This window comes from Cheilinus undulatus, linkage group 11 (assembly GCF_018320785.1).
Source record: "Cheilinus undulatus linkage group 11, ASM1832078v1, whole genome shotgun sequence".
NCBI classification, from domain to species: domain Eukaryota; kingdom Metazoa; phylum Chordata; class Actinopteri; order Labriformes; family Labridae; genus Cheilinus; species Cheilinus undulatus.
Window position 1 is genome coordinate 11,071,329 of NC_054875.1, and position 18,205 is coordinate 11,089,533.

General features: G+C 37.8%; 1 protein-coding gene across 2 annotated transcripts in view; it reads right to left on the minus strand.

Annotated features, from left to right (window-relative positions):
• The window catches only part of arhgap4b (Rho GTPase activating protein 4b), an 80,872-nt gene that overhangs the window by 6,908 nt on the left and 55,759 nt on the right, over window positions 1-18,205 (minus strand). For both annotated transcript variants that reach the window (XM_041799014.1, XM_041799013.1), the window contains exons 14-22: window positions 17,516-17,576; window positions 17,289-17,366; window positions 13,383-13,511; window positions 10,355-10,460; window positions 10,012-10,239; window positions 6,340-6,395; window positions 5,918-6,089; window positions 2,202-2,291; window positions 1,884-1,991 (exon numbers count right to left, since the gene is read on the minus strand). In XM_041799014.1, the coding sequence (XP_041654948.1) occupies window positions 1,884-1,991; window positions 2,202-2,291; window positions 5,918-6,089; window positions 6,340-6,395; window positions 10,012-10,239; window positions 10,355-10,460; window positions 13,383-13,511; window positions 17,289-17,366; window positions 17,516-17,576 (1,028 nt within the window). The remainder of the gene's footprint in view (window positions 1-1,883; window positions 1,992-2,201; window positions 2,292-5,917; window positions 6,090-6,339; window positions 6,396-10,011; window positions 10,240-10,354; window positions 10,461-13,382; window positions 13,512-17,288; window positions 17,367-17,515; window positions 17,577-18,205) is intronic.

The following is an 18,205-nucleotide window of genomic DNA, read 5'->3' on the forward strand; positions in this document are numbered from 1 at the left end:
AAGCCTGCTAACATGCCAACGACCTCACCATGAAGATTCCCCACACACGAGATTTCACAGAATCTTGTGTCATCAAATGTGATGTCAGAATAAAAATAAACATGGATGACTATCCATATCCTCAGCTGACTGCCCCTTCAACACAAGCTTTCCTGGCGTGCGCTGCAGAAAGAAACATGAAACAAGGACAGAGTATGGATGAAATGCTGCCTGGAATAAGGTACAGTTGTGTTTATGTGTGAGAGCAGTGAAAGGACATAGTCTCACTGGTGACCCTACCCAGTCTGCTTGATCTCATTGGTTGCTGTGGGTATTCTGTCAGAGGCATTACAATGTAGAAGTGTGAATATCATAATATTTACAATTTGAAGCCTGGGATGCAATGACGCGATTTGGAGCAGTAAAATAATCGTATTGACACCACACACTTGAAGATTATGCAGACAAATAATCATCTGAGAGAGGTATAACTGGTCTCAAACTGGGCTTAACACAAGGTGTATTAGTGAATATATCGTCAAAGACCTACAGCTATTTTCAGTGGTGGACAAGGAGGGTTTTAGAGGGTTAGTTAACACTGGAGCCAAAGTTTAAGTTTATATTTTTAAGCCTAATGCACACCTTTTGCATTTTTTTCCCATATCATAGTATTTAAAGCACAATTTTAGTTTAATAAATGCTGATGCCACTTTTTTTCCAAGTCTTCATTTGTTGTTTTGGGTTTTTCTTAATACCTCAATAAAAACCATACCATGGACTATATGCCGAGGCATATACCCCTGAGATTTTGATACCATTACATCCCTAGTAAAAGGAGTTTCAGGTACGCTGCTCCTGCAGCCTGTAATCTTCTACAGGAAAGTCTGTTTCTGGATGATCTAGTCTCTTTAAATCTTTTTACAAGTAAATTGTTGGAGGAAGACGCATCATGATGTAGATTTTTTGACTGTTAACTTATCACTCTGTACCCTCTATTTGACTGATTTTTGTTTGGAATAGTTTTAACTTTTATGTGTGTATCTCTGATTGTACTGCTGCGTCACAGGCAGAACACTCTTAAAAATGAGATCCTTGATCTCAGTGAGATTTTCATGGTTAAGTACATTTAAATGAATAAAATAAAATTTAAAAGAGCTTGCCAAGGTTAAATAGTGAATGTAAATTGCCAAATTGAACATTAAAACAAAAAAAGGTTTGCTATCATAAGGCGGTGATTTCCCCTAACTTGTCCACTGAGCTTTTAAAGTGAAAAGAGACTTTCAAAGGCCCAGAGGTGTACTTGTTATTCATCATGCTATGGGTGTGTATAATCCAGGTGCCTCCTCTCTCAGCTGCCTAACTACCATGTGCCTAAAAGGATAAAAATAGCATGCACTTAAAGAAATTTAATGCATTGATTTTGGACCTTGATCACAATGTAATTAACTCTAAAAGCCCCACTTTGAATACATCCCACTGAGAGATTAACATAAGCATTCATCTGAAGTCATGTTTCCATCCATATGAATGTATGCAAAACTAATCCACCAACTCATATGTTAAGTATTTGGCTCCTTAGCGGCTTAATTCTTGAGCCCATGAATTAATCCAAGAGTTATCTAGCTTTAGTGAACTTTATCTGTTTGCTGTTGGTGATGATAAGGGGTCAAAGACTTTCTCTTAAAGCTGCTAAAAAATATGAGGCTGAGAGACACTAAACAGTTTTGTACAGATGAGCAGAACTTGAGTCAGGAAATATATGCACTACTAAGTTGCATGATTTATAATTTACAGAATCATTTCACAACAGAAGCTTTAAATTGTGTACTTCCCTAAATGCTGAATGTTTGATGAATATACGAAGTATGCATTGAGCCTGAGGTGTTTGTCAGCATCAGTCTTACACTGGCAGGTGTCGTGTGGCGGGGGAAGTTGGCGGCTTTCGATTGGGACTTCCCTCACTTCCTCTCTGTCTCCCAGGCAACGAAGCACTGTCGCTGTTCACCCGCATCCTGTCAAGATGCACACACAAGCATTGTAACTTTGCATGTTGTGCATTCATGTATGAGAGCATGTACTTGTGTGTGCAACAATGTGAAAGTGAGTTCTTCTGTCTGTGGTGTACTCTCCTGTCTGCATGTGTTTGTTGGAGTGAATGCACTTATATGTTGCAGCAGTGTGCATTCAAGTATGCCTGTCTTTGTGTGTACAGATTTGTGTACCGCGTTGTGTTCTCCATCTGTGGATCTTCTACTGTCAGGTTTCCAGTGCTGCCTCCTCCTCCTCCTTCTTCTCTTTTCCCTCGCTCTGACCTGAGGGAGACGAAGCAGAGGAGATATATAAAGCTTATATTTCACAACAGAAAGAACAACTAGTACAAGTTTATTTGAGGGATAACTGCTGAGTGACAAAAATTTGTAGGAGGGAACAGAAGACGTGTGAATTTTTTTTTCCTTTTACAAAAAGTGGCAGATTTATTAACCAAAAGTTCAACAAATGTGCAACTTTATCAAACATTTTGATGCATAATTGATGCAAAACTGATATTGATACAGCATTTCAGGAAAGGGCTTTTTACTAAAAGATGGTTTGTGTTCGGCCTATTTATGAATCTGTTCATTATCTTTGCAGCTGCTTAATACAGCCAGCGCTCAGTGGGTTATGTATACAGTAAATGTATAAGTAAGTATTATATACAGTTTAAACACCCACACAGACATGAACAGAAGTAAAATAGAATATTAGACCTTTTTTCTTAGGTTTCTTAAACGGTTGTCCCTTCTGTTATTAAACTGCAGCACCTGTTTGGTGTGATATTTTCCACAGCACTTTATCACAACACATTCATACATCTTTGTGGAGATAGCTTTGGTTCTCTTATGCTGTGGTCAGAGCTGAGATTACAGCATGTCTTTGTTGTGATTTAATGGCAATTAAAAAAAAAAATCAGCTCCATTAACTGGCAAAACCAAACTGATGATGTTTTCAAATTCAAAGAGAAAATCATCAAACCTGCCGTCTGTTACCACGTCTCAGGGTGATGTGATTGAGGTTGTGCCTTCTTATAAATATCTTGGATTCTTGATTGATGATTCTTTGACTTTTAAGCTACACACTGACCAACTTGTGAAGAAGTTAAAGTTGCTGCTTGGATTTTATTTCAGAAATAAGTGTTGTTTTTCGTTTAATGCAAAGAAAAGACTTGTTTCTGCCACTTTTATGCCTTTAATTGATTATGGTGATATTTTATACATGCATGCATCTTCTCGATGCCTTAAATCTTTAGATACTGTGTACTATGGAGTGCTGCGGTTTATAATGAACCTTAAGTCCTTAACTCATCATTGTACCCTGTATGATTGAGTTGGCTGGCCTTCTTTATCAAAGCGTAGGCTAAACCATTGGCATGTCTTTATTTATAAGGTTTTACTAAATCTGCTTCCATCATATTTGGGTGATCTTAATCAAGTGTAAAGTTCTGGAAGTTACAGTCTTCACTCTGTGACTCAGCCACAAGACTTATTTTTGCTCTCTGTTCCCAAAATCCATCTTGAAATGGGTAAAAGGAGTTTCAGGTATTCTGCTCCTGCAGCCTGGAATCTACTGCAGGAGACTCTATGTCTTGGGGAGCTGGTCTCTTTAAACTTTTTTAAAAGTAGACTGAAGGCACTGGAGGATGATGCTTCAAGTTGTAGATGTTTTGACCAATGACTTTGTGCTCTGTGATTCGCGATTTGTTTTAACCTGTATTATAACTGTTATATTTCATGTCTGTAACTCTATTCATTGTGCTGCTGCCTTTCTTGTCCAGGAAACTTTTGTAAATGAGATTATTGATCTCAATGAGGCTTTCCTGGTTAAACAATATTAAATAAATAAATAAATAAATGTTTTTGACATTTGTTCCTGTAACTCTTATTTTTATTTCTTCAGTGAAAATGAGCTGAAATCCTGATACTCAAGCATATATTGCTATCTGGGACCTGCGCACAATTAAATGTCACAGCATCAGTGTTACATAAATGTTAAATAAACAAATAGATGTTGCAATCATAGCAGATGATTTTGCATTTGAAAAGTGGTTTGATTACTTCTAATTTTAATATTTAGCACTTATTTTTTACAAATTTTACAGAAGTTCAAAAATGTTCTTATTGCTCATTTTTTTCTTGGGTATAGTTATATGGGAAAATAATACCTGTTTCACATGTCCTAAAGAATATGAGAGAGTAAGTTTGGCCATATATCCTAAAAGATGATAGTTCTTCAAAATGCTCAGGCTGACTTGTGATAACAGCTCTACCCTGCATTGCATATTGGGCGGTGACAGTGGACGGCCAACTTAAAAAAACAAAACAAAACAAAAAAAAAAACCCAACCTGAAATAGATACTTGTGAGCAAATGAAAGGATAAGCGCTTAGTGAAGATCCCCTGATCCTACTGAACAAATTGCTAAGCAAAGCCCTTAAACTCCATGACTCAGTCATATTTCTTGCAGCTACACATTCAGACTTATGGCTCACAGACCTTCAATGAAAGTATTAGAAAATCAAATTTTCTGAAATGTATACAGTTATATTGCAACATAAAAAAATCAAATGATGTGCATGGGGTAAAGGCAACACTGATAAGAGGCATCCTAAGAGGCTAGAGAATAAAGTGTTTTACCTTCATTTCCTTTTGTGGTTACAGAGGCAAGTCATTGGAAGTCCAGCCATTCCTTTGGGAATCTCTGTGAGATCCAACATACATGCAGTACTCTTCACCTTTGTAATATTTTTGTCCTGAATGTGCTGCAAGTATTCTGAAAAACTGAATTTTCATGGTTGATTTTGAAGAGACCATATAGCAGTGTGCTAGTTTAGCAAACAAGCTGCTAACCAGCTAATAGTCAATGATAAGTCGTTCATTTATGAGCCTACAAAATATAGTCATATAAAATAGTTTGATAAGAACTATAGCAGACTTTACCATTTTAAATGAAGTGCAATCACATTGTGTTGTTGACTTGAAATACATTTATACATTTACATAAAAAGTTAAAAGGCATGATTAAGTAAAAACAGGCTAGTTAACACACTAATGGACATATGAATGGCCAAATGAGCTAGTTTAGCTTATGCCTCTTTTTTTGGCATTTCTCAAAATATGCCAAGTTCTTGCCAGGCCAACTTCTTCACCCCTATACTGACATTATATCAGTCCTGTTTTTGTACCGGTAATTCTCAGAAAATATATACAGGATTACTAAATGTCGCAAGACTTAACAGAATTATCACCTCGCCATTATACTAGATAGATACTATCAGGTTTATATCTGTAAGAAGTATGTCCTTGTGTTGGATAGCAGCAGGCATCATCCGTATATTTACAAATATACAGACAGTCATAAGTGCTTGTGACTATCCATCAGTGCTTCATGAGGTGAACATATCTGACCCTACAACAGTTTATACAACATAGCATTTAAAGTTGAGAGCTGTACCGTAAGAATTTGTCACATAAGAAAAGAAATAAAGGTTTCACTGGGGTTATAATTGATTTAGTTTAAATAAGACAGCTGGGTTATCTTGTTCTGAAATAGGGTACACCCTGATTTTTTGCAAAAACAACCACAGAGCAATATTTATACAGATTAGCTAAAGTAAGAAGTAAACAGAACAGTGGAATACCGAAAAAAAACCAACAACTGATCTTAATCTTTGCATTTACCAAACTAGGTAAAATCAGGTCTATATAGTGCAAGAAAACTGGATTTATGACCACTTATCAATGCCAACAGTCTGCCGTGTCTTTGGGAAATGGTATAAGTTTTCTCCGAGTCAAAATATCTCTAAGCCTTCAGAAAATATATTACAAGGTCCACTTCAGACATCAAGACTGAGCTCATCAATGGGAAATAGTTCTGATTGATTCAAGGGTAAAAATGACACTCACCCATCCAGCACGCTGATGTATTTGTGAGGGATGAGTCCCTTAACTCCCCCAACTTCACCTCTCCACCAATCACAGGAGGCCTTGCTGTGAAGGATGATGAGCTCTCCCACTTTGAAGGACAGCTCTGCAGGAGATCTCGCCACGTAGTCGAACATTGCCACTGCCTCCAACTCTGAACACACATTGAACAATTCTGATCAACATATTTAGTAGGACACCATTTTCATTTACCATTTATGTTGTTATGATTTGTGCATGGTGATGAATGATATTTGAAAATGTAGCTTAAAGATGTAAATTGTGCTTGGCTTGTAATCATTCATGTAGAGTATAGCCGTTGATGAATAGTCTGTGTCTAAAGGGAATCTGTCTGTGGTGTGTATGCGTGAGTGTGGGTGTGTGTTTGTACTGCATGTACTCACCGTCCTCACTAGGCAGATGCTCGGTCTCTCCGTCTCCCTCCTCTGTGATTGGTTCACTGCAGACAAGCAGAAAACTCAGTCAGTGGTCATGCATAGTTTGTCTTCTGTTTGACACACTCTCATCCCAAAGGGTCTCTTCATACATTTCCTCATGTTTATTTGATTTCACATCATACATCACCTCTTCTATTGTGATTTTTCATATGACCATAAAACCTCAGCGATGAAATAAAGGGCATAAACCTTGTTTTTGAGTAAATTCTACATGTTAGTTCATTCTCTCAAAGCTGATTTAGGGGTGTTAGAGATTGTCATGGACACTGTGGATAGGCTGCAGGCTTGTGTTCAATTTAAGTGAGTAATCAGCTTAATAGCATTAAGCAGTTGTTGCACAAAGCTGTGCAGGCTGCACAGAGATGCCTTTGGCATGGTATAGCAAAATGTTTCAAGAAGATGAGCCATGAAAAAAAAACAGAGGGGAAAGCTGCTCTGTGTTCTTGGATTCAGCTCAGACTTGAGTCTTAAATTCAAACATGACCAACAAATCTCAGGAGTAATGTGACACTGCTGCCAAGTGATTTATTTACAATGAGTCATTTAAGGATAATAACACTTAAAAACAGAAATTAGATTAGATTTCTTGTTTGGTCACATGTTCTGGGTTATACTTAATCAACCATAAAACCAATCTGACCAAATGCTTTGAGACTACATGGTGCCAAGTCCTGAAAATAAGATAATGTGGTAAATTGCGACAAATAAATCAAAATTCAACAAAAAATATGAGATAGCATTTTAAAAAAGGACGAATTTATGCAAATAAGATTAATAATCTGCTTTTGACTTACCAGCAATGAGTCAAAATGCACAGATTTCTGAATTTTCTATATTACCAGCTTGAACAGGCTTCAGCTTTCTCATGGTGTGCAGGAGGTTACTCCACTGGTTGCACAAAGAAATCCAAATGGCCCAAAGTAGATTTGATTTTATGGTCACAAACTCTACATTTAGGTCTTGTTCACTATAGTGTAGGATGTTCTGTAGTTTGTGGTAAAAAAGTTTTCTTTAGCACTGGCTACTGTAAGGAGCTGTGTGTATTTTGGCAGGAAGATTTTAAGTAACCCCTTTACTCCAGCCACATTAGCAATTCGACTGATTCTGAAAGAAAGATGCAATTTGAATCTGCCAAAATGCTTTACCTTTTATCATAACAAGAACCAGCTTAATTTTTACTCTCTATTGTCATAATTCAGTACTTGCTTAGCTGATATTGATATATACACACCTTCTTTATTTGTAAAGAACACCAAGTCTGTCCTGTTACTGAAATTGCCTGTTACTCTTACTATGAGAGCCTATTTGTTTTACATACAGACAAAAAAACATGACAAACAGGATTTAATGGTAAAATAAATGATAGATGTTATTATGCAAATATGTTTTTAACATTAACAGCACAACCATGCTTAAAGCACCTTTTTAGTACTACAAACAGCACTGTAACAACCTGCTGACAAACAATAAGTTATGTACTGAACAAAATAAAAATGACCATCTTCTTTAATTCAGGTCATGTTTTCAAATCAAAATCAATTCCAATCAACTAATTTAGATTAAGGACTGCCAAAACACCCTCTAAAACAGGGTTGTCAAACTTGACCATGGCAGGGGCCGGATTCTGGATTCAGGACTAACCTGAGGGCCTAACAGAGCCCCCGTTTAAACCTTAAACTGTCAACCTTGTTTCACCAGTAATAAAAAAAAATGATGATAAATGATTTTGATTTTTAAAAAGTGAAAAAGTTTAAAGGCTCAATATCTGAGAAAAGTAAATTTATTGGTTCAAAAGGGTGGAAACACAAGATTAAAATTGAAAAATAATGTTTTTTTAATGGAAGATATATTAGAAAGAAGTGAAAATCATGTGTTTAAAAGGCCAAAATATGAAATAAAATTTGTAATCATGAGTCTGAAAGGTCAAACTATGGGAAAATATGAGATAAAATACAAAATAAATGGTTAAAAAGGTCAACATATCACTTAAAAATTAGAATTATGAATCTTAAAGCTCAAAATATCATATGAGAAGTCAAAATTATGAGTTGAAATACTCAAAGTATGAAATAAAAAGTAAAAACACTAAGTTTGAGTCCTACTTGTAGATACTTAATTTAAAATGTTAAAGTAAAACACAAATTTCTTTTCCCACATTCCTGACTTCTTATCTAAATATTTTTACTTCTTACTTTTTCAGATTTTTTGTGACTTAACAAGGATATCTTAAATCATGAAGGATAAGTTAACATTTTTATACTTTTTGGAAATCTGCAGACCTCAGACTGATGGGCCAGTTAGAACAGAAATATGAGACCATCTTGCGGGCCGGATTTAACTGTTCCACGGGCCGGATTTGACCCCCGGGCCTTGAGTTTGACACCTGTGCTCTAAAAGCTAAGTATTGTTGAAAAAACAACCTCCAGAACCTGAGGATTTTCTGGAAAAGTGCACAGAATTTCAACTTTTCCTCCCCGTGTTCATACATGAGCAGACTGAGCCTCAGCCAGCAGGTCTGCGGTCCACAGGTTGAAAAAAGTAAACAACTATTGCACTCAAGAAAAAGTACAGTGGGGCGCAGGTGGCAGAATGGATAAGGCGCGCGCCCCATGTACGCGGACGGCCCAGGCTCGAATCCAGCCTGAGGCCCTCCACCACGTCTCTTCCCGCTCTCCTCCCTGTTTCCAACTCTATCCACTATCCTCTCCTCTATCAAATAAAGGCACAAAATGCCCAAAAATAAACCTTTAAAAAAAAAAAAAAAGAAAAAGTACAGTTACTCTGGATAAAATTTACTTAAGTAAAAATATAGGTTTATATATATACTCAAGTAAAAGGAAATAGTATTCAATTCAGAGTTTACTTACAGTTTATTGAGTACTGAGTAGCTAGCTACAGATGAGTTGTACAGTAAAATATATTTCCTTGTTAACAAGAACAACAAGAGCATAGATCTCCAACCAGGTTGTTCAGGTAAAGTCACACCTTTATAATAAAGTAAAATATACAGCAAAATTGACAGTGTTAATCAAATTTATATAGAGTTAATTTTATCACTTCATAAGTGTCCCTGTAACCACACTACATAAAGTTAAACTACACTTTGAAAGTGTTAAATTAAATAATTTTACTATATGCAGAGCTGCAGTAACTCTTCAAAGTCTGTGTGAAGTTGGGAGAATTTGTTAGTACGTATGTTCTTTTAGTTTGAATTATGTTGAACTGTATGCAGGTGACAGCCTGTGTTGAAAGTAAAAGGCAATCAGCTGAAATGCAATCTCAGCTCCCGCTGGCAGTTAAATTATGTTGATTCAGCTTTAATGTCTTCTAAAAGACACCTGCATGCAAATGCAGTTAACAATCTCCTCCTAGACCTCATTTTAAAACACCAATTGCAAATCCATTTTTATCTCTCAACTTGCTTGTCACATGGTTAACAAAAGCAATGCACACCAATGGAAGTGTTAGCCCGATGTTCCTTACTGCCAACAAACCTTCACTGTAAGCCCTGATGAGGTCATTTCTACAGGTGATATCATGGCCAAATGATAGCCAATGAATTCTGAGACTGCATCACAACTCACACAACATTTAATTCAGTGTCTACTCCAGTCTTACCAGTATTCTTGTTCCAGAGTCATGTGCTTCTCGTAGACGGGGCCCGGTAGTTCTGACTGGCCAGGGAAAATGACGTCATGTTGGAGGATCATGGTTTTGACGAGATCATTAACTTGCGGCTGCCTAGCAACAGCATCATCAGAGTCCATCCCCCTCAGTAAGCTCGGACCGAAGCAAACAGCCAAGTTGTAGGGCTGCATCATGTTCTCATCACTGTACTGAGACACACTGAGAAAACACAAACACAAAATCTTGTTATCTTATTGCAAGGGTGTTAAGTGTAGCAGCATAGCAAGCATAACAAGTAAGAGAGTGAAGCACTGTGGGTTTTGTTATAGCTTACTGATTGAGGAAAGCGAAGAGGTAACGCATCACGATGAGGAGAGGCCTCGGGAATGTGGAAACAATCGCTTTAATCTGCGCCGCTTTCTCGTTCACCCCCTCAATTTCTGACCATGACAGAAAGAAAACGTGAATAAAAGCAAGATAACAAGACAGGAGTAGAACATATTTCTGCAAGAACAAGTTGTATTTGCTGCTGTTTCTCAGATAAATATGAAACAGATGCACATTTAACCCAAAATTCTGACTTAAAGGAGTGTTGTGACAAGTACTTAAACTACTGAGATGAGGTGTCTGCATTGATTTATAAGGTCAGCGAAGTATTTACAAGATTTAAACAACTTGTAGGCAGGTTTATAACCTTCATAATCCATGCAAATTATAGCTCAGAGTTTCTGTTTTTGGAAAACAAATTTGTTCTGTGTCTACAGGAATAGCAAGGAGACAGTGAGAGAGATAAAAATGGATCATAAGGACAGAGTCTACAGCTCTGGACAGACTGAGAGACCGCTGCAGTGATGTTTTTCTCTTATGGTACTATTAATAGAGTTCTGTCAACTTCATAACTTCCAAATATAATATTCTGTTAGTGCTGTTGCAACACATCAACAATGTTTCTGTTCCAGTCAGAGGAACATTTTTGCATGGAGATGGCATGTTCTCCCCATGGATGCATGAGTTTTGTCTGGGGCTTCCTCCCACTGTCCAAAGACAAGTTCATAAAGTGAACTAGTGACTCTTAAGTGACTGTGCCTGCCCTGTGACTGACTAGCAAGCAGTCCAGGTTTACCCTACCTCCAACTCTTTGATCCACTCCAGTCTCCCACAACCCCAAATGGGATTAGTGGTGGACCGATGGATGGATGGACAGTTGTACAAGCTATGCAAACTTTTGAACATAGCCTAGTTTAAATGTAAATTCTAAATCAATAGTTTACACTCTAACATTTAAGATACTGCACCAGCTGAGATAGTCTCAATTCAGGCAGAAGTTACAACTCTAATCTTGCACCTAGTCCTAGCAGGCGTACAGATGTTTGTTTTCAATACAGCTGTCATGGTGGTAGTTATGAGGGTGGGATAAATTTGTTTGGTCTTATTGGCTGTTTAGCGTCAGCAGTGTTTCCTCAGTGACAGATTACACCTCTCAGAAATGTGTGAAATTTTGATTTGTACTCACTCTGTCATCAGTGATGAGTGGAGCTGGTTTAATCGGTCCAATATAGGTGGAAATATTGTTAAATTGATTCATGCTTTTGTTGAAGATACTTCCTGATGTCGTTGTTACGGTATGATAAACTGACTGTGGATACATGTTGCTGCTTTTCTTATCGCCCAGTTGTAATGGTTGCCATATTTACACAAATTTCTTTGTTTTTTTTGATTCATTGCATTTCACAGTATTTTTTTTTCCATGATTAGTCAATCTAAAGACCAAAAGGCAACACTATAACTTCACAATGGAAAATGCTTCTCCTCAATTTGTCACCTTGTCAATTTGGACTGGGAATTGGAGGGTTGCAGGTTCAAGTCCCGTTTGGACCATATCTGGACTTTGGCCTGGTAAACTGGACAGGTTCACTTCCTGAGTACTGTTGAGGTGCCCTTGAGCATGACCCCGAACCCCCAACAACTCCCAGCAGCGCATCAATGACAGCAAGGCCATCACTATGACATTTCTCCATTTGTACATGTCTGTGTGGATCCTGTTTGCACATGTAATTCAGCGTATGTGTGTAGCGCTCTAAACAATAGAGTGTAAACTGTAAATTTCTCTTCAGGGATTAATGAAGTGTGACTAAACTAGCTGTGCTCCAGGGTACAACTAATGGGGACCCAAATTAAATAATCAAATAAACAAACTTCACTTAATTTCTGCAGTGATTTTTGCTTATTTTGGAGATTACCCTTTGCTAGTTTGGCCTTGTGCCCCAAATCCCTACTAGCTCTTCCCTAGATAGGGAGCTCTCTAAAGTAGAGTATGTAGCATGTAAAAAAGCAATTACGGACTCTGCTCTGGATGCCAGTTATGAATTTGCTTCCACACAATCAAAAGGTGCAGCAGCAATGGTTGAGGACCAATAATAAATGGCACTAGAATTTCACTGATAATAAAGGACTTTTTTAAAGTAAGAAATAAAAAATATGTAAATATGATAATCTGATAAAAAGTTGTATGTTTCAAGTAAAACATATATTTTTGCCACATGTTAATTTTAGGAGCTTCAAGGAGTTTTTTAAGCTCCTTAAAGCTTTTGACTACAACTGCATAAAGGCTTATATTGCTGAGATACTGACCATGGAGTGTACACTATTTTAGTAATTCATTGTGGACACAGTGAGTGTATAGGCCATAACAATGCTCAACCAGAATGTCAACACACATGCAAAACTGTGCAAGCTGTATAGAGTGCATTTTATAGAGTGTGATTTCGGACAGCCAAGGTGAACCTCAAATTCTTGTGACAAAACTGTAAACTACCTGGATTAAATGTAGGGTTGAATGTGGAATTTACTGTATAAATTACAACAGAACTTACACATAGCTGGTGCAACAAGCCACTGAAATCACTGGAAGAATAGCCCTGACTTTTAACAGCATCTTTCATGCATGCTAGCATGTTCTCCACTCGTCTTTCATATTGCTGTCAGGCGAGTCAAGCAGATCGACTTTGTTTGATGGTTTGTCACCACATTAGTACATCATTGAATATCAGAATATGGACTTTGGTTGAAATTCACCCAACACTGAAATAGACCATACAGGTAGACATGGTGATTTAAGGAAAAATTCTTTAATTTTTCCAGAGCTGTATATTAGAAGGGGATATGTGATAGGTGAAGTGGCACCTGCTAAAGCTAAACGTAAATTAGCAGCTTTTTTGCAAGCAAAAAGGTATTACCCAGGATAAACTGTGTATGACAGGGTTAATCATGTAGAAGCATCTAAAACTAAAACATACCCAGATGACTAAATGACAGAAACCGAATCACCCACAAACATGGAGGTTATATAAGGGGGGTCTTACGGACACACTCCAGCAGCTGAGAGTAGCTGTCATAAGGGAAGAGAGGAGGCTCCAGGCCCCTGAAGTAAAGCTTCAACACGCCAGCCACAGAGTCCAGGTCACACTCGCTGTCAGACAGAGGATCGTCTCCTACGGGGAGTCAAACAGGAATGTGAGCTGAAGGTATTCATGTAGAAACACAGGCTAAGGACACTTCTAACAAGATGAATAGTAAAGTAGAAGGCTGGCTGAAAAAGACAGGATGTTCCTGTCAGAAATAAAACTTAAAAAGGTCCAGTGTTTTGTGCCTTGACACGTCTTACTGGTGTTTTGTATTTGCTGCATATTCTATCCTCTCTTTTGTCATATATATATCCTAAAGTCATTTTTTGTTTTGCATTTGTGTATGTTCTGTCTCTATTTCTTTCTTAAAAATATGCTATTTTTAATTTAAAAGGTGTTCATTATACATTATTTTGTGTGAGGAAGTAACCTTAGGAGAACATTTAGGTCCAAGCAGAAATATTCATTGCATTCAACACTTTAAAGCTGGTAAAATAAATAATTGCTGGGCTATTATTTCTATGCATTTTGTAGTCTTTGTTTTCCTGATAAAGTTTGAATGGTCTTTTTTTTTACCTCTTTATAGCACCTTCAGTTGCTTCATGTAGGTATGACGTTGGAAAAAATAACCTGCATTGCCAATTATTATTTTTTCTTATTTGACTGTAAAGCACTTTTTAATAATCTAAACTTGCTTGTGTTATAGCTGACCACAGACACTTTATGATGGCATTCTTGCCATGCACACATTACAAGTGAAAACAGAAGGCTTAATCCCGTTTTTATAATGTAATAATAATAATGATAATAATAACTTTATTTGTATAGCACCTTTACAAACAGAGGTTTGCAAAGTGCTGACAATAAGCAGAAATACAAATAAAACAGAGCATCATCATAACACAAGCAAAGAACATAACAAAACCGCATCTACAGGGGAACCCATGAAAGATAAAGCCAGCAATGTAACATCATAATCATCCTAGTAGACCCATTACAGAATCTGAAAACATGACAAGTTGGAAATACACCATGAATCCCCAATATACAAAACTCCAGAGTAAAATCAAAGACCAAGAACAAAAACAAAACAAAAAACTAAAAACCCAGAATAACCTAGATAATAATAATAATAATAATAATTTAACAGTGGATTATATGCCTTTGCTGAATGTGAAAGGTGACAATAATGCTGATGAGTCTGCAGAAAACAATCACCAAATCTGAAGTTCCCCTCAGCTTCACACAGTTTTAAAACACCCTTCAGCACATTTCTTTGAATCACACTGCTATTGTAGCAGAATTTTTGGCTGCAGCAGAGAGCTGTTGTCATTGAAGAACCTCTAAAACTGGACTACATGTCTAGCACCAGAAAGCAGAGGGACAAATTTAGCAACCAGCTTCTAAAGAGTCAGATATTTATCTTGCATGAGCCAGCCAGAGAACAACCAATGGATTTTCCCAACTGAACGCAATTTTCTCCTTTTTTTTTCATTGACTTTATAAAACACAGAGTTCATCTCAGGGACAACATCCATTGGTTTCTGAAGAGGTGTATTGGCATTATTGCCATCTTCTGCCTCTCTCTCCTCTGGTCTGGCACTTTCACGCACAGCCAGGAGGTCAGAGTCCTTTTTAGTCCTCATTGTATCATGTATTGCTCTACTCCCTCTTTATGGCCAAGCTGACTGGGAGGAGGCGCAAACTTTTGGTTATTTTTGGATAGGTGTAATTTCAGGGAGATGACTGACCCGGGGCAGTGTTTAGATGTCATATCAAAGGTAAGAGTAAACTGTCATAAATGTGCCATTGGAGGAAAGTCCTGTTTGTTTGTAAACAGATCCAGCTGTGCACATAGCACATCTATGTTCATATGGACACGTGTCAGGCTGTCTGCTTCCTGTCTTAATCTGGGCTATATAAAGACAAACAATTTTGCACTGGCTAGAGACATCTTTGAAAAGGGGACACATGTCATGTGCTGTTGGAGAGGGGGACATTTTTGCTCCTCTGTCTGCTTCAAAACTCTTCTACCATAGGCAACAACAAGTGTTTTGATTGGTCATATGCATGCTCTTTGGGAGCAAAACTGAAAACATCGACCACAGTTTGAAACTAAAAAAGCACTCAGAGAGCGCAGACATCCGCCATTAGCCCTATCTCCCAAGAATGAAGAATCCTTTAAAAATATGGATCCAGACGGTGATCCGGATGACTCCCAAAATCTAATTCGCTGATTACTCCCTCCCCGGTGGGGTGGAGACATGGTGAGGCAAAGCACTGGCTTCGCTACGTGTGGACTGTCATGGTGGAAGCACCCGTGGTCTCACCGGACGATTGGAAGTCATGGCAGAGGGTGAACATTCCTCTACTCCTCCCAGCATTGTGAGTATTCTCACTACAATTTGCTGTCTTTTTCTCTGTTACGCTCCTTGTCTCCTCGACCGGGCGTGTGTCCTTTAAAGTCTATAAGTCCAAAACTTTGAATAAGTTACTCATGTCCCCCATCTCCTGGTGTAAAGTGGTAACAGCACAGACCTCTGCCATTAGCCCTATCTCCCAATAGTACAAAGTCCTTTAAAAAAATTCCTGGATCCAGACGCTGATCCAGATCACTCCCAAAATCTAATCAGTTCTTCCTTATGCCATTTCTGACATTTCCTGAAAATTTCATGAAAATCCATCCATGACATTTTGAGTTATGTTGCTAACAAACAAACAAACAAACAAACCAACAAACCCACCCAATCACATAACCTCCTTGGCAGAGGTATAAATCCCCAGCAAATTATGTTGCCGGTATGAAAGCTTGCATCGACTCACTACATGCTAAACAAAATTGTGCAAACTATTCCCATAAAAAATGGTTTGTTTGCCTCCTGATAAACTACAGCCTGGCCACTCAGCAATCAACTCAGCTACACTCTCAATTATGCAGATTTATGAATAACCCTCACCTTTAGTATCAACAAAAAAAACGACATCAGAGTATTTATCCCCATAAAGCGTGAACAAACAAATCAATGTGCAGTTGAGACCATATCAATATTTGTAACAGGCTGTAAAGATGTTTAATTCTGCTGTCAAAATGAGCACTGTCATATGGGACCTAATGGGGTTTCCTTCACTTTCAGAACACACCTCTAGTGGACACTCGAGGAACTGCAGACTTATACACTCCCTCATTTGCTTCATTTTTCAACACCAGAGGTTTCCATGCTTTTATTTTCTATCAGCTGTACAGACAAAATGTAACTCACTGCAAAGCGCTCTACTTTATTTTTTATAACATTACTTTAAATTTGCTTGTTAAAAGTCTTAATCAGAGTTAACTTGGCTGACACGGTCCATTTAAAGTACTTTTTTTTCCACACAGTGAACGACCTCATTTGGAGGCTGAGCCACAGTCTGAGTTTTATGCCACAAGCACAAAAACGATTCAGCAAAAGTCAGTAGAGCAGCGACAAGGTCATTATCGTTCATTTGCCTCTCACCCCCGGTTGTGTTCACCAGAGCATACAGCCATGTTAAAAGTGTTACTCCTACAGGAGTCAGCTCGAGTTTTGCACATTCACCACCTGGGTGCTCAATATGTTTGGAGAATTAGGGACCGTTTTAGAGCCTGAGTAATAGAATTATGAGTCTGTGAGATTTCAGCAGAGCTTTCTCTTACACGTTTTAAATTTGTAAGGTAATCCTTTTACAGACATTAATCCGTAAGAGTGGTTGGAGAGACTAAAAAAAGTGAGTGCCTACAGAGCTGAGTGTTCGATCTAAAATTAAAACATTTGAATAAAAGATAAGTAAAACTGCCTTTTTGCATGAGAAGGAAAATGATGCAATGAAGCAAAGGAGCTCATTTACCTCTTTCAAATGCATCTCTGATGAGGTTTACTTCCCTTTGCGACCCAGGAACTCTGAATATTCCCTCATGGTGGAGGCCTGAGATGCACAATACAAACACAGATTTTATTACATTGTTACAAAGGCTGCCCTGCACACGCATTAACAAAAACTACCACATACTCATTGTCCGTGTCCAAAGCTCTCTCAGCACGACTCACTGCTGATGTCATAAAAAAGTGACTCACCATGAAGGTTTATAAAACGGATGCAGCTTTCAACCACCACAGGAATCTGCTGCCCAGAGCTCTGCACAAGAGAGGGCGAACAGAGGAGAAGGGATGAAAGATTGACCAAAAGAGAGAGCAGATAGGTGCAAAGACAGAGGAGACTGACATAAATTAGCCATAACCAGGAAGAAAAAATGTGGCAAGAGGAGTAGAATGCATGCAAAGCGCTATTGTTCAAAGGGAAAGTGTTAAGGAAGCTTTAAAATAAAAAAATCTACATACATTTTATGTGTTTTGGTTGATGCAAAGTTTATGTAAAATGCTCAGTATCATTGCCAGGACCATAACCAATATTTTGTTAAAGTGAGGTTATGAGTGCAAGACTCCTTTATGTATTCAGTTCCATTCTTTGAAGAAAATGTATTTGTAATCAGCGACTATGTCTAAACTGGACCAAAAACCCCACTGTCACATATTGATCTTTTTCCACTTCTAGAATTGTGAACTTAAATGGTAACTTCCAGTAAACTTCAGGGTTTTATTGACATGTAAAAATGAAAATGAAAATACTGTAATCAATTTATAATCAGACAAGTTTCAGAGAAAGTTTGATGTTTAAATAATTATCCTTTAAATTCTGAGAAACTGATTAGAAGATTGATGCAGAACCCTCTGAATTTAAATCCAAAACAATGACAAATACATAAA